A 14,009-nucleotide genomic window follows, 5' to 3' on the forward strand; every position below is an offset into this window, starting at 1 on the left:
TCCAGAAGGGAGAGTTGTGGGGAGCATTTTCAATCAGATGATATCCTGACTCTGCCTTCACTTTTAATCTTCCACACTGATTCATGTATTCAAAAACAAAATTTCTTTTTCACTCTTGACCATAGTTATAATACAAGATGCAAGAAAAATCTTGTAATTGAGAATTTCAAGCTAAATGTTTTTTTAGTCTCTTTACTTTTATGATCTGAAACTATTTTATTCCATTTCTGATGACATAAAAATTGTGATACATTAACCCATTTATAAAAAACTATTGAGACATCATCTGGTAAGGAAGGCTTACTATATCCTTGAAGAGGCTTTTCAGCTTTAGATGGTAGTTGGATCATATTACCACATTTTTACGAAAGTGTAATAAAATTGTTAAAGTATATTGAACAATTAACTGTTTTAAAAACATATTGTATACTATAAGATGTAACAGATTAATTTATTAATATAATGTAAAATAAATCTTTGTTCTGCATTTACATGCATAGAAAACATATCATATGTTTAAATTTGCAAATAAAGACTGATTGATAACCGTAAGCAATGATACTATTTTGTAAACAAACTGACAGTAGTGTAATAATGAACTGATGTGGTTTTTAATAAGTAACTTACCATAGCTGCAGGTATGTAAGTTGGAATGGTCTCAAAGTAGTCCAAAGAAGAGGTGTATGTGCGCAAGATTAGGTAGACTGCCAGAAACAATGTACCAAGTAAAGAAGCCAGGCCACCACAAACACTGCATAGAAACACGTACTTCTTAACACCTGCAAAAACAATTCCTCCACTGATTATTTAATATATATTAATATTTATTTATGACGTAATAAAACATATTAAAATTATCATGTCACATAAATGTCACATAACGGTCTTTAAGTGCTGTCAAGTATAGAATTTAATTTTCAAGAAAGAAATAACTTTTATTTGCAAAAATATCAGCAATATCGCACCAGATTTAAAAATTCCTGTCCTGAATAACTAACTGTCTTCACGTGAACCACCCAGAGTGGTCACAAACATTGTATAACAGGCTTTGTAACGTTTTAGACTACAATGGGGAGCTGTCCGTACTTTCCTCACTCAAAGTAATGACGCACTGTGAAATACAAGCAAAGAGAGAATGTAACCTCCTCAGGACTGCAACTAAAACAAAAACGTCATATGTGAGCCTCACCATCATTTTCCTTTCTCAACCATAACCCACCACCTTTATTCAAAGTTAAACGTTCTTGGGCTAAGGACTCCTGTCTGCTGAGGGTGAAATTCTCACTACATTCCAAAGCCAGTAAGTTTGCGTGCAAAAGCATTGTGGAGAAGACCCCATTGTTGAACTGCCAGTATTCTTGAATCATACTTCTTAAATATATTGAGATGCCCATACCACAGGTTTTTTAGAGAGCATTGGCGATGTACCACATGTCCATGAGTGGTCTTTGTTTAGTCCTGAAGGTAGAATCTTTGCTATTTTAATATACAACTCAAAATCAGTAGCGTTGCCAGAAATTTCGTTAGGAGGGGGTCCGAAACCGGGGGATCCGGGGGACGTTTTGTGTGTTATTTGCCAATGAGTTCACTGGTAAAAGGTAAATACCAAAAATATGGAGCTTTAGTAACTACGCCTTATAGAAAATGGAAAGATGTAATAGGCAAATTCAACTCTCACAGCAACTCTAGTACCACAAATTTTCTTGTATAGCTACAGAAACTTTACGAAGTTAGATTCTGGCGAGTAGAAGGCACCAAAGTGATGTTGGATTCACTGGATAAGAAAGAAAAAGAACAAAACAGAGCTTTACTCAAGCGTATAATTGACACAACTATATTCTGTGGAGAAAATGAAATACCCCAGTGGGACATTGGGCCACACAGATTAGAAGTTTAGAAGTTCGGCTACTTTGGATTTCACTGATTGAGGTATTTATGAATGAGTTATAATGACGATTGTTTGTATCATTACACTGTAGACGAGTATATAGGCCTAATTATCGGAAAAAAATATAAAAAATCACTTTCAGTCGGAAATTAAATACACCTGAAAAACTGAAAACACACTGAATACACTGAAAACGATTAGAACTTCTACTACTTCGGAATTCAGTTATTGAGGTAAACATGGTATTTTTGATTGGGTTAGGACGACGATTTTTTATTATCATTAAACTGTACTCGACTACCTATATAATTATCGAGAAAAAAACCACTTCCGGTCAATAAATACCGAAGAAAGCTCTCTACAGATTCTAGTTTTGATGATTGACAAAGTGGTACTTATAATTATGTTAGGACGTTTATTTTAGGTATTAATTCAACGCCGACTAATGCCTATATAATTATCGCGAAAAATACAAAAATAGGCCTAATCACTTCCGATCGGAATATACTAAGGAAAATGAAATAATACCACAGTCAGTGAAATCCAAAGTAGTCGGAACTTCTTATCAGCAGAGTTTTTCTGGTGTATTATCCGACCGGATGTGATTTTTTCAATTTTTCTTTGATAATTATATAGGTATTAGTCGGCGTTCAATTGATACCTAAAATCAATGTTCTAACATAATTCTAAATACCACTTTTATCTCAACGACTCAACCAGTGAAATCCAAAATCGTCAAAATCTCAATCAGTAGAGCTTTTCTTTGGTATTTTCCGACCGGGTGTTTTATTGTTTTTTTTTGTCGATAATTATATATGTCCTATTAGTCGCCGTTGAATTAATATCTAAAATCAAAGTCCTAACATAATTCTCTAATAAGTACCACTTTTACCTCAACCACTCAACCAGTGAAATCCAAAATCGTCAAAACTTGAATCTGTAGAGAGGTTTTCTTCGGTATTTACCGACCGGAAGTGATTTTTTTCTCGATAATTATATAGGTACAGTGTACAGTTTAATGATAACAAAAATCGTCGTCCTAACTCAATCGAAAACACCACTTTTACCTCAATCACTGAAGTCCAAATCAGTCGAAGTTCTAATCAGTAGAGTTTTTCAAATGTATTTTCCGACCGAAAGTGATTTTTTATAATTTTTCGATAATTATATACACGTCTACAGTTTAATTACACCTAAAATCAACGTCTTAACTTATGACGTTGCAGTCATTAGCTTAATTCTAAGCAGTCATTATACGTCCCCATGACGAATTTGAACGAATTGGTCGCTAATTTAAACTGTTCGCCGTGTTACGGTTAAGGTTACTTTGCGACGTCACTATAGAAATACCGCCCTATAGAAATACCATGATTACACTACACTATCCGAAAGGCCGAGCCCTAAAGTATCGTTTGATACTTTATGATTTAAACGAAAGGACAATTATATGTTTAACAACGGTCACTTTAATCAATTAAATCAATCAATTTAATGTTTGTAGACCAGAGTAATGATAACTCTCCCTGTTTCTCCTGCTCCATGCTTTATATTTTAATATGTCTTAAAATTTCGGGGGGGGTCCGGACCCCCTGGACCCTCCCCTTCGCTACGCCACTGCTCAAAATGTGCCCAAATTAGGTGATATCACTCTCTAAGCTCAACTACTTAAAACCACTCTCTTTAACTGGATAAATTCCAAACTGACCAGCAACCTGAGGCAGTTTTTAGTTTCGAATCGAGCATGAATGTCGTATTGAAATCTGAAATGACGGAAACCATTTAACCTAAAAAACCACAAGAGGTTAATTTATCACGAACACTATCGACACAAGAACACCACTTTGGTAAACACGAATTTCAAACGCCAACCAGTGATCGGCAGTATGGTTGTTTACTGGCATATACAGGTATTGTCAAGTCAACACTTGTCGACTGAACAACACACAGTAGAACACAGTAGAAATGCCTACTTTAGAAAAAAAAATGCCAAGGTTAAATGTGCCAAAGAGTAGGTCCATTTCTCGAATTAACCAAGAAATGTTCCCTATCTGAATGAATCGTGACAACAAAGCCAAAGGTAGTTATGGATGTAGGAAAAGGTGAGGAGATGAGTAGAGTTTTCCAGAAGTACAGCTTCCTCGGGTGGTACACCTGAGAGTTGGAGATGTCTGCCGTAATTCGTCCCCCTGATGTGTATGGGATGTGTATTAATCCCCCTGACGTTGAGATGTCATCGCAATTATATATAACTAACCTTATGATATGTTGGATTGTATGAATCGCAAAACAAAAAAAACCAGATCCTAAAAACCGTACATGGTGCTAAAACTAGTATGGTGCTTTCGGACACATATGTTCGTAGATTATGCCGTGCCGTGAGCATTCGTGTAAACATCTCAGCCCACATGTGGAGTTGTTTAATTCTTTCCACTTTGCATATTGATGTTCATTATGTAAAATCACAATCTATGTTGTAATGACATTTGTAAAATTCTTAATTTTGGAATTTATTAATTAACTAGCTGTTACCCGCGGTTCATACGCACATTTCAAAACCAAAGTCCTTAGTCAGCTTAGTAAGTTAAGATACATTACATACTTAGAGCTGGGAAACATATTACTGTAAAAAGCAATTACTTCCGTTATGGGTGAAAATCCTTGTTAAGTTCATGCAACATTTCAAAATAATCGGTTAGGAGGTTTTACGGTATAGAAGTCTTGTTGCTTTTTGGACTATAGTCTGGAAAGGAGGCAGAGTTGAAGCATGTTATAGTTTGTCAGCTGCCTCAAGAGCCCCAGAGGAAGGCGACCCTCGCGCCCCAACGCGCACACACCGTCACACGCGCAGCCCGGCCTACACGCCGGTACTGTGCCAAAGACTCAAATAGTAGGCCTTAGTCTGTAAAACTGCAATTTTTAATCATTTTTATGTACTTATTTAAATCTGCATTTTATTTCATTAAAATAAAGTCCAAACACAACATAACTACGACATTCTTGATGTGTCTTAGAAATAAAGGGGTCAATGATCAACTCAACTTTGTAATAAGAGTTACTTAGACTTTATTTAAATAAGCACTGATTAATCAAATGTATTAACAGAATATAAATTACAAAATTGCAAAACGTTAAAGAACTTAATGGTCAATCTAACAACGAAAATTATAAAATTAAAAATTTATTGTTATTTATATTTATCATTAACAATATGGTAATTTTCTAATATATATATATATATATATATATATATATATATATATATATATATATATAATGTATTTGCTTTATTATCAGGTGTTTATTAAAATATTAAAAAGTAACGTATATCACAAAGTTGAGTTAATCATTGACCCCTTTATTTCTAAGATACGTCAGGAATGTCGTAGGCATTTCGTGTTTGGACACTATTTTCATGAAATAAAATACAGAATTACAAAATTACAAGAACATTAACATAACATAAAATATAAAAGTGAGCAGTTGTAGACTAGTCCAGTATGTGCGTCATCGAAACAAAAGTGAAGGCGGATAGACCGGGCTGTGCTTGTGAGGGTGCGTGCGCGTCGAGGGCCGAGGGTCGCCTGATCCTCTGGGGCTCTTGGGGATAATAATAATAATTTTATTGCTTTCGAATGTTTGGATTGGACAACTACAGTATTCATTCTTCTGTTTTTCCTTAAACCACTGTTAAATTGCACTATCACAATGTCAAGGAAGCCAACTAGTTTCTAGTATATTATCTGATAACATTCACGGATTTGTTTCTAATGCATTAGTTGTCTTAAATTCGTCACTGGCGCAATCTGGAGTAAAAGTTGGATATTAACTTTGTCTTTGCGGTCTCCACTACACTAATGATCAAGCACTTCTAACATTTAAATGTAAACTAATGTTTCAGCCTCTGACGAACTTCAGCTGAAGTGTTGTCAGCTGTTTAGAGTATCAGTTAAATTTGGATTATGAGACATAATTATTACCATTATTTCCGAATTCTAAAATATTCCGAGACAGTTTTCCGATTTGTTTTTTCATATAATCCTTCCTTGGATTTCAACTAAATTGGTCCAGCCGTTCTGGAGATTAGCGCTTAGCAACACATTTTACGATTTATTTATAATTATAAGATTAGGAATAGCTATATAAACTAAACAATTTCACTTTACAAATGTTAACGTCCCGGGACTTATTTTTTTTTAAGTAGGTACATGATCAAATCTGACCTATAAGCATTTTTAACGCTAAAATATCAATATTGAGAACAAACATGAGTAAATCTCAACAATTAGGAGATTTGGATTAAACATTTACATTTTGTAATAGCATTTCCGTACTGCGCAACGTCTCGACGCTTTTATGACTAACTTCGTAAAGGTTTTGGTAACTAATAACAATGGATAATAGGATGTATTTATTACATCTTTCATTTAATGAACTAACACTGTATGGCTAGTATAAAATTTAGACTCAAATCGTGTTCTTTAAACAAATATAAATAAACCTCATGCATTGAGTTTCAAATAAATAGTTTCAGAGAAATGGTTTGTAAAACGTCAATAATAAAAAAAGTTAATTTATTGGTTGACTACTACTGTATTTTATATATAATAATTATATGTATAGTATAAGAATACGTTTTGAAATCGTAGACGGACTGCAACGGTTGTTGTTATTGAAACATTCTAGATTTAGTTTTTTTCCACCGTTCATGGAAGAATCTATCAGAAGATATTTTATATTTTGTTCAATTATTTTTTTATAATATAAATAAAGCATTAAACATTTCAACCGTAACGCGAATTCCTGCTTAATGAGTGATATAATGCAGCTCGGTAAGTGGGGGCTATCACACCGCTGAGTTCTTGTAATAGGCGAACCTCGTTTTCAAGAAGTGCACCAGTGGTTTTAGAGTCCCTTCCTATTACATATATATTACGCCGATAGTCACTTTTCTAGCCTAACTTTCTTTTAACCCGAACTTCGTATCCCATGGAGAACCTAAGGTGTTGTGTTTCTTTATGAATCATTCACATCAAATGCATGCACTAGAAATGTATAAATCAAAATATATAAATATATGTATTTATAAAAGAAATAAAGGAAAATAAATAGTTATGACATTTGATTTCAATTTTGTTATACACTAACAATCATGCATACACAGTTAGTACTTGTAAATATTGGCTTTGCAAACAATTATTATTTACACACGCACGCACACACACTCATATTACTCTTATCATTGCCAGTATTGGCAGGTGTTATTACTATATATAGCCTATATATATATATATATATATATATATATATATATATATATATATATATATATTCCGTGTGTGCGTGCGCGTGCGTGTGTGTGTTTCAAGTTCAAATTGTTTACATTCAATTTTCCATTTATTGTGAAACCGTTCAGTTTGATGGAACCTCTACACAGTAATATAGTAATTTTAGTAACTACTACAAAATAAAGTTAGATAAAAAGTTTTTTTTTATCCTAAACATTATTGTAATGATGATAGATGCTTAAAACTGGTAGTTAATTTGGGAAGTATCATTCGTTGCGAGGTCAAACACAAGTTAACTTGTTTATCCTGCTCTAACTTAACCAAAACTGATCTAAAACTGTCTATCGAGTTCTCATCTTCTCAACTCTAAATAAGTTCAAATTTACACAGCTTTTATCACACCAAATAATTGAGATGGGTAAACGGAATTGATATACTAAATAGAAAGTATTACAATATAAAGCAATAACCAATGGAATAATTATGGTTCCAGCACGAATAGTCAATTTGTACTACACATTTAAAATAAATTTCGATTACATATGAATTTCGTTCCTATTTTGCGAACCTTATTTCAGAGTTAGTACACATTCTGTTCGCTTTTACTACAAGCAGCAACAAGCCTTTGATTTATACTCAAATGGTATGTCACTTAAAACCAACAGCTTGGCGAAACAGTTCAAATCATACAGTAGTTGCTAAGAGCTGGATGGTTAACCCAGGCGAGCCGCACCGTCTCAGAGAGGGGCAGATTTACCCTCAGAAACACTAAAAACTTGCCATAGGGGCACTTTTATATGTAGGTTGGAATGGCCATAAACCTACCCTAATAAAATTCGGACCATCGGCGCAAATGGTATACGCCCTTTCAAATCATGAACAGATTCATACATTCTTCCATTATATCTAAACATTCTTTACATTATAACAGTTTCCAAACAGGAATACATATTTCTGTATATGTTTTCATATTATTTACTACTATTCTGATTTAGTTTTTATGATTCTTACTTGCGCGAAAGAGGACTTTTTATGGTTTCATAGTTGTATAAACATTTATTTATTGATTTAGAGAGGAACGTTGAAAGTACTAACCGTTATTTGTTTATTGTTTTCCATTTTTCTCCTGAGATTCAGACAGTGATTTAAATACAACTTTGTACTGTTTATAAATAACAAATTCAAGAAGTCTCATAAAGGTTTTGAACCCAGAAGCACCCCTTTGTGTTGATTTTTAACGAACTAGTTTGTGTACTTAGAAAGCAGCACTAGGCCTTAATACACAAACACTTTATTTTTAGTTATGACATAAATATAATTTACAGTGAAAAGGAGAAGTGATATACCTGAGTTCTACATTACAATTATACTCATCTAATTCTAAGAACACGTGGAAAGTTGCCTATTATGTTGGAAAATCAACACAAGACATCGGCTGAATTAACTTGGAAGTAGTAGAGAAATTTACTACCATTAATTATATCCAATACAGAAGTGTTTTATTCATCTACGTGTAACTGGAAGTGGTGTGAATATACACTTCTACACAATCACTACTTAAGTAGATATTCGATTGGATGAATTCCCTCTCTAGTGTAATGACGCGCACATTAATGTCAATTAATGCCAACTTTTACAAAATACATTCCATTTCAACTAACGTTTTTAGGATCTCACATTTGCCTCTTTATTCGGCAAGAATTAAAGCGTTATTTAGAATAGACCCCCGTCGCTGACGCTGATGTATTTAAAGTCCGATGGTTCGCTTGACGTGAGTTAAGCTAAATAAATCTTTGTAAAAATGCAATAATTAGGTATTTTTAAAGCTTTCACTGCCCTCCACTTCGACCCTCACAATAATTAATACCTTCTGCTTGACTCGCAGGGGTATTTTACAGCGGCGGCACGAACGCTAAACTACAGCACTCTCAGCTAATTTATTTAATTGGCTGAATGGCTCACGTGAACAAATTATATCCCTTTACAGATGTACTGGCGTCTGACATATGGTGTAGTTTAACCGATGGGAAATCCTCAAAACTTGGAATTTTAAATTTTTCAATCCAAAAACGAACGAGTATTTCACCCCATTCACCTTCCTGTTGCTTGTGGCTTAGCATTTGATCCAAGAGCTAAATTGACGGCACCATTTGTACTCGATTTGAAACAATATACAATTTAGTCCTCGAGACTTTTGCTGCCTGTGTTACGGACAACCCTTGTGAGTTTGAATGAGTACAAATGATTACAATAGGGTTAATTTAAATGAGAAATATGACGCAGCAATGTAATGTACAAATGTTTAAGTTGCAATAAATAATTATTAGTCTATTATTACTTACACACAACATAATCACAATGCGTTAACTAGCATAGCTTACAATAACAGGATTTTTATTATACCTCCCAACATGTTAGCAACTGCACAGTTTGGCGTCAGTTTAAAACAATGCAAATATCCTTCCTAGAATTAACAGTCTTTTCCCTTAGACAATAACTTTGCTGAAATACCTCGACTGTTGAACTTGTATGTATCACTCAAGTGACACGGCTTCTTTGATAAAATACAAAATTTCTTGATATACAGTACTGATATCTCATAGACGTGTACTTCAATCAAATCTATCTCACTTTTTCTATCCTCACCCTACCGTGCAATCCTTACCATAAACAGAACCACTGTTTGTGTTTACATTAAATTTGATCTTGCTGTTTAGTAATGTTTAGCAGCAGTATTAATATTATGTGTTAATCAATATATATATATATATATATATATATATATATATATATATATGTATATGTATATAAAGACAAAGCCATCACTCCCTCACTCGTCAGTAATTCTCCAACATCCCGATATCCCAGAAAGTAGAAATTTAGTACACGTTTGCCTCAAGACTTAATACAAAAATTGAAGTATTTCCACAAACAGGCTTAGGGGCTGAAATAGGGTTGCAACTATATTTTGGTTTTCAACCTCCCGCTGACCTAGAAAGGTGAAGTTTCGCACATGCATATTATTCCCTAAACAGACCTTCGGCACCAGAAATACTTTATACAGGAAAGTAGATAATGGCCGGATGTAGTTTTTTAAGTAGAATTAAGATCAGCATACGTATATACTTTCTTGGGCGGAATAATAAGGTCACTTTTTGACCGAAGTAAGCTTTTCAGACCAACTTTCTTGATCGGGACAAGGCAAACACTACTATGGCGCCGGAAATACCCGAGATGAGAAGTAGATTATTTGGAATGTAAGTATACGCTTTTTGGTCGAAGATTTTTCAGACCTATCACACACACAAAACACACACATACATAGGCACACATACACACTACGCCCCGAAAATACCCTAGACCGGAAGTAAATTATAATGTCGGGCAGTATATGTTTTTTAAGAGGCCATTTTTGAACAACGTATTATATATTTTCTTGAACCGAGGCAACAATGCAAACGATATAACGCATATAAATTACGCTAGCAGAAAGTAGACGATTTAAAGTAAACACAATCTTTAGACCAACATAGGCCTATGTATACTTTTTGGATTGTGGTAACAATGCAAACGATATAACGCATATAAATTACGCTAGCAGAAAGTAGACGATTTTAAAGTAAACACAATCTTTAGACCAACATAGGCCTATGTATACTTTTTGGATTGTGGTAACAATGCAAACGATATAACGCATATAAATTACGCTAGCAGAAAGTAGACGATTTTAAAGTAAACACAATCTTTAGACCAATATAGGCCTATGTATAATTTTTGGATTGTGGTAACAATGCAAAAGAAAGTAGACCATTTTAGACTGAAGTAGGTTTTTAAATTGAGTATTTGTACGTTATTTAATTGTGGCAACAAGGCAATCTCTACTACGACATGTGAAATATAATTTATTCGAACCAAAAGGCTTCTTCACACGTTAAACCTCAAATACGAGCCAGTGGCAATTTTGTTTAGCTATTTGAACCTCTTAACAATGAACACAAACAATACATACCATAAACATGTCTACTGCCAAATCAAAATTATCATATTACATCATAAGTGCGTTTACTAAGATACACTAATCCACTCTGTCATACAATATTTCCAGTAAATATACAAGATTTACTGTAATCGTTAAAGCTAATCGTTCAATAATATTAGAGAATGCTGCTGAACAATTTGTGTATTTCATTGGTTCTCATAAAAATAACCGTTTCCTACTCCGACTGCAGGACCCAAAAAAGCGATTTAAACTTCTAATTATCCTGAAGTGGAAAAGAAAACTGGAATATTTTTCAGTAACCATCACTTGTTCTCAGAAATGTGTAGTATGCCATTTAAAAAGAACATGCCTGGTTATGACGTACTTGTTATGCAATAGGAAATCGCGTGCAAATCAGCAGGCAACTGCTAGGGGTTCATAAACATAAACCTTTAGTTGCGCATTAATGATACCAATAGAAAGCAACGTTGAGTGTAAATGATAATAATTCAAAAAATCTAATTTATTGAATGAAGCAATGTCAAAGCGTAACGTCTTATCTACCACTTAACTTATAAAACACTACAAAAATCAATTTGTCACGGTAATTTCAAAATTTAATTTCCCTCTAAAAATATAAATCTCATAGACACTATGAGCGATATTTTGTTTTTTAGTAACAAGAAAACTGAAAACAGGGGAGCAATTTGAAATTTTGCTTCAGAAATGGTAACTTTGTAACAAGAGATTAACTATATTCAATATATTATATTTTATTGGGTTTTAATGCTTCAAAATCGATCTCTTTTAACATTATGATAAATATGGTTAGGGGCGGCCTCCTACACAATGTAAAACAATCGATGCATAATAGCGTCTTTTACGGTCTTCAAAATCATTTTTAAGAACATATAATTTAATTTCTACTCAGTGAGATATGACTGTGTAAACCCATATTTCATCATTACAAAATAGTGTTAACCTTTAATAGATTCCAAGATAATTATAAAACTTAATTTTTAAATTTTTGGAAAAAATACAAAGCTTATTTTTGGAAACAATTGGAAAACGTAGAGTATAGGTACATCCAGGTTTGCAGTGCCGCATGGGTCTGGTGCGTGACGTTGGTTTTCTATTATCTGAATCAGAGAGGAAGGAGATCCATTGCCTTTCTCTGTGGCTGAATTCAATGCTGTGTGTGAAATGGCAGGCGAGAGGTCGCAGATTTATCGTAAAGCACGGCGACCCATTGTCAGCTCATCGATTTTATAATCACTCGTGGTTGGTGATGTTTTTTGCCTCACAGCGGGTGTTGTTTTTGACGGTCGTATCCTGAAGTGCTGGAATTAAAATTGAGTCAGCAAACCAATAATTTGGCTATAGGTGGCGGTATTCCCTTGTTTGCTGAGCCGAAGTGTTCCTGGATTGGGTGGATCAGGTGAAGTGCAAAGCTTATTGTCTTGTCCAGGCCGGCACAGTAAAGGAGTCAAGGTAGTTGCAGCTCCCACATTACACCTCCTACACAGCTCCCACACTTTGGAAAAAGGTGCGTTTAGACCCCAGATGTATATTTTTTATGAACGGCATTGTCTCGATGTGGTCTTCAAGGTCGATTCCAGTATTTTGTAACAAGTTAAAGTATTGAAGAGCTAGTTCATAAACTGAATCAATACGAATTTATTTCTAAATCCTGGCAGATAAATATTGTATTTTATTATAAATATTTGTGGTGGTCACTGACCAAATGTAGAGTCTAAGACAAATCAAAACTGTATATATCTTGGCTACACAATCAATATATTATTCATTAGAGGAATAAGATTTAATTGAATTTGTCATTATAATCATAGCATTATAATTAGATAGATACATGGAATATTTAGAAGTATGGACAAAGTGTACCACAAAAAGCTTGTGGTATCTATTTAATCAACTTTATCATTTCAATTTCGTCTTCGAAGAAAATGAGTACGGCCTTGGAGGAATTCAAATAGACTTATTTTGAAAAATAAATATAGCTAATGTAATAATTAAGTAATAATATCAGTTTCCAAATAATGTAATAAGATTTTTTTAGTGTAATAATCTACTATGACTCGCTTTGATAACATTAAAACAAAACAACAAAATGTTCAGACACATATTGTGATTAACATCGGTACAAACGCTGGTGATTGAAATGAAATTGAGTGCTCGGTCTTTTTTAAGCCTCAAAGCTTAGGTCGAGGACTTGGTGATTCGACCTGATTCTACATCCGAATGTACCAAAAATTAATATCACACAAAACGAGAAAGATGTCCGTACAAGAAGGACTTTGTTTACTTTATTTGAAGGCAATATATGCGAGTACACTGTACTACAACGCTGTACGGTCTGGCAAGGCTTTAGATATAGTTGAAACGTTAAGTAGAATAGCGATTATCCCAGTTTCCACATGAGCTTACCTCAGTCGTAAGCTTTGTTTGATCACACGACTAAACGTTCGATAGACGTTAAGCATATATGATTGCTTTGTTGATTCTTAAATTAAGTAGGTTGTATTTAAACATAATCAGAGCGGGAGATCAGAGGTGGATCTAATCATTCATTCTACAAGTTCATTGGACTTTTAGGTTTCCTGCGTGTTTATTTGTTGCTCCTTTGCTATTACTTGGCGATTTTATTGTAAATCCTCTACCATTGTCTACAAGATATTTACGGTCAATACACATTTCATTTGAAAAGGGATAGATGGGTGTTTCTTTGGGATACGATATTGGAATAAAGAAGGACATAATTAGTTCAAGAGGAAATGTTTTTAATGTTCGTTGGCAAGGATACCAGAATATCTTCTAGATTTTGTTTTACCATATTTGA

General features: G+C 34.0%; 1 protein-coding gene across 3 annotated transcripts in view; it reads right to left on the reverse strand.

Annotated features, from left to right (window-relative positions):
• LOC124369174 overlaps window positions 1-14,009 on the reverse strand; it is a 54,121-nt gene that overhangs the window by 23,917 nt on the left and 16,195 nt on the right. For all 3 annotated transcript variants that reach the window (XM_046826972.1, XM_046826971.1, XM_046826973.1), the window contains one exon: window positions 628-779. In XM_046826972.1, the coding sequence (XP_046682928.1) occupies window positions 628-779 (152 nt within the window). The remainder of the gene's footprint in view (window positions 1-627; window positions 780-14,009) is intronic.

Source organism: Homalodisca vitripennis, chromosome X (genome assembly GCF_021130785.1).
Source record: "Homalodisca vitripennis isolate AUS2020 chromosome X, UT_GWSS_2.1, whole genome shotgun sequence".
NCBI lineage: Eukaryota > Metazoa > Arthropoda > Insecta > Hemiptera > Cicadellidae > Homalodisca > Homalodisca vitripennis.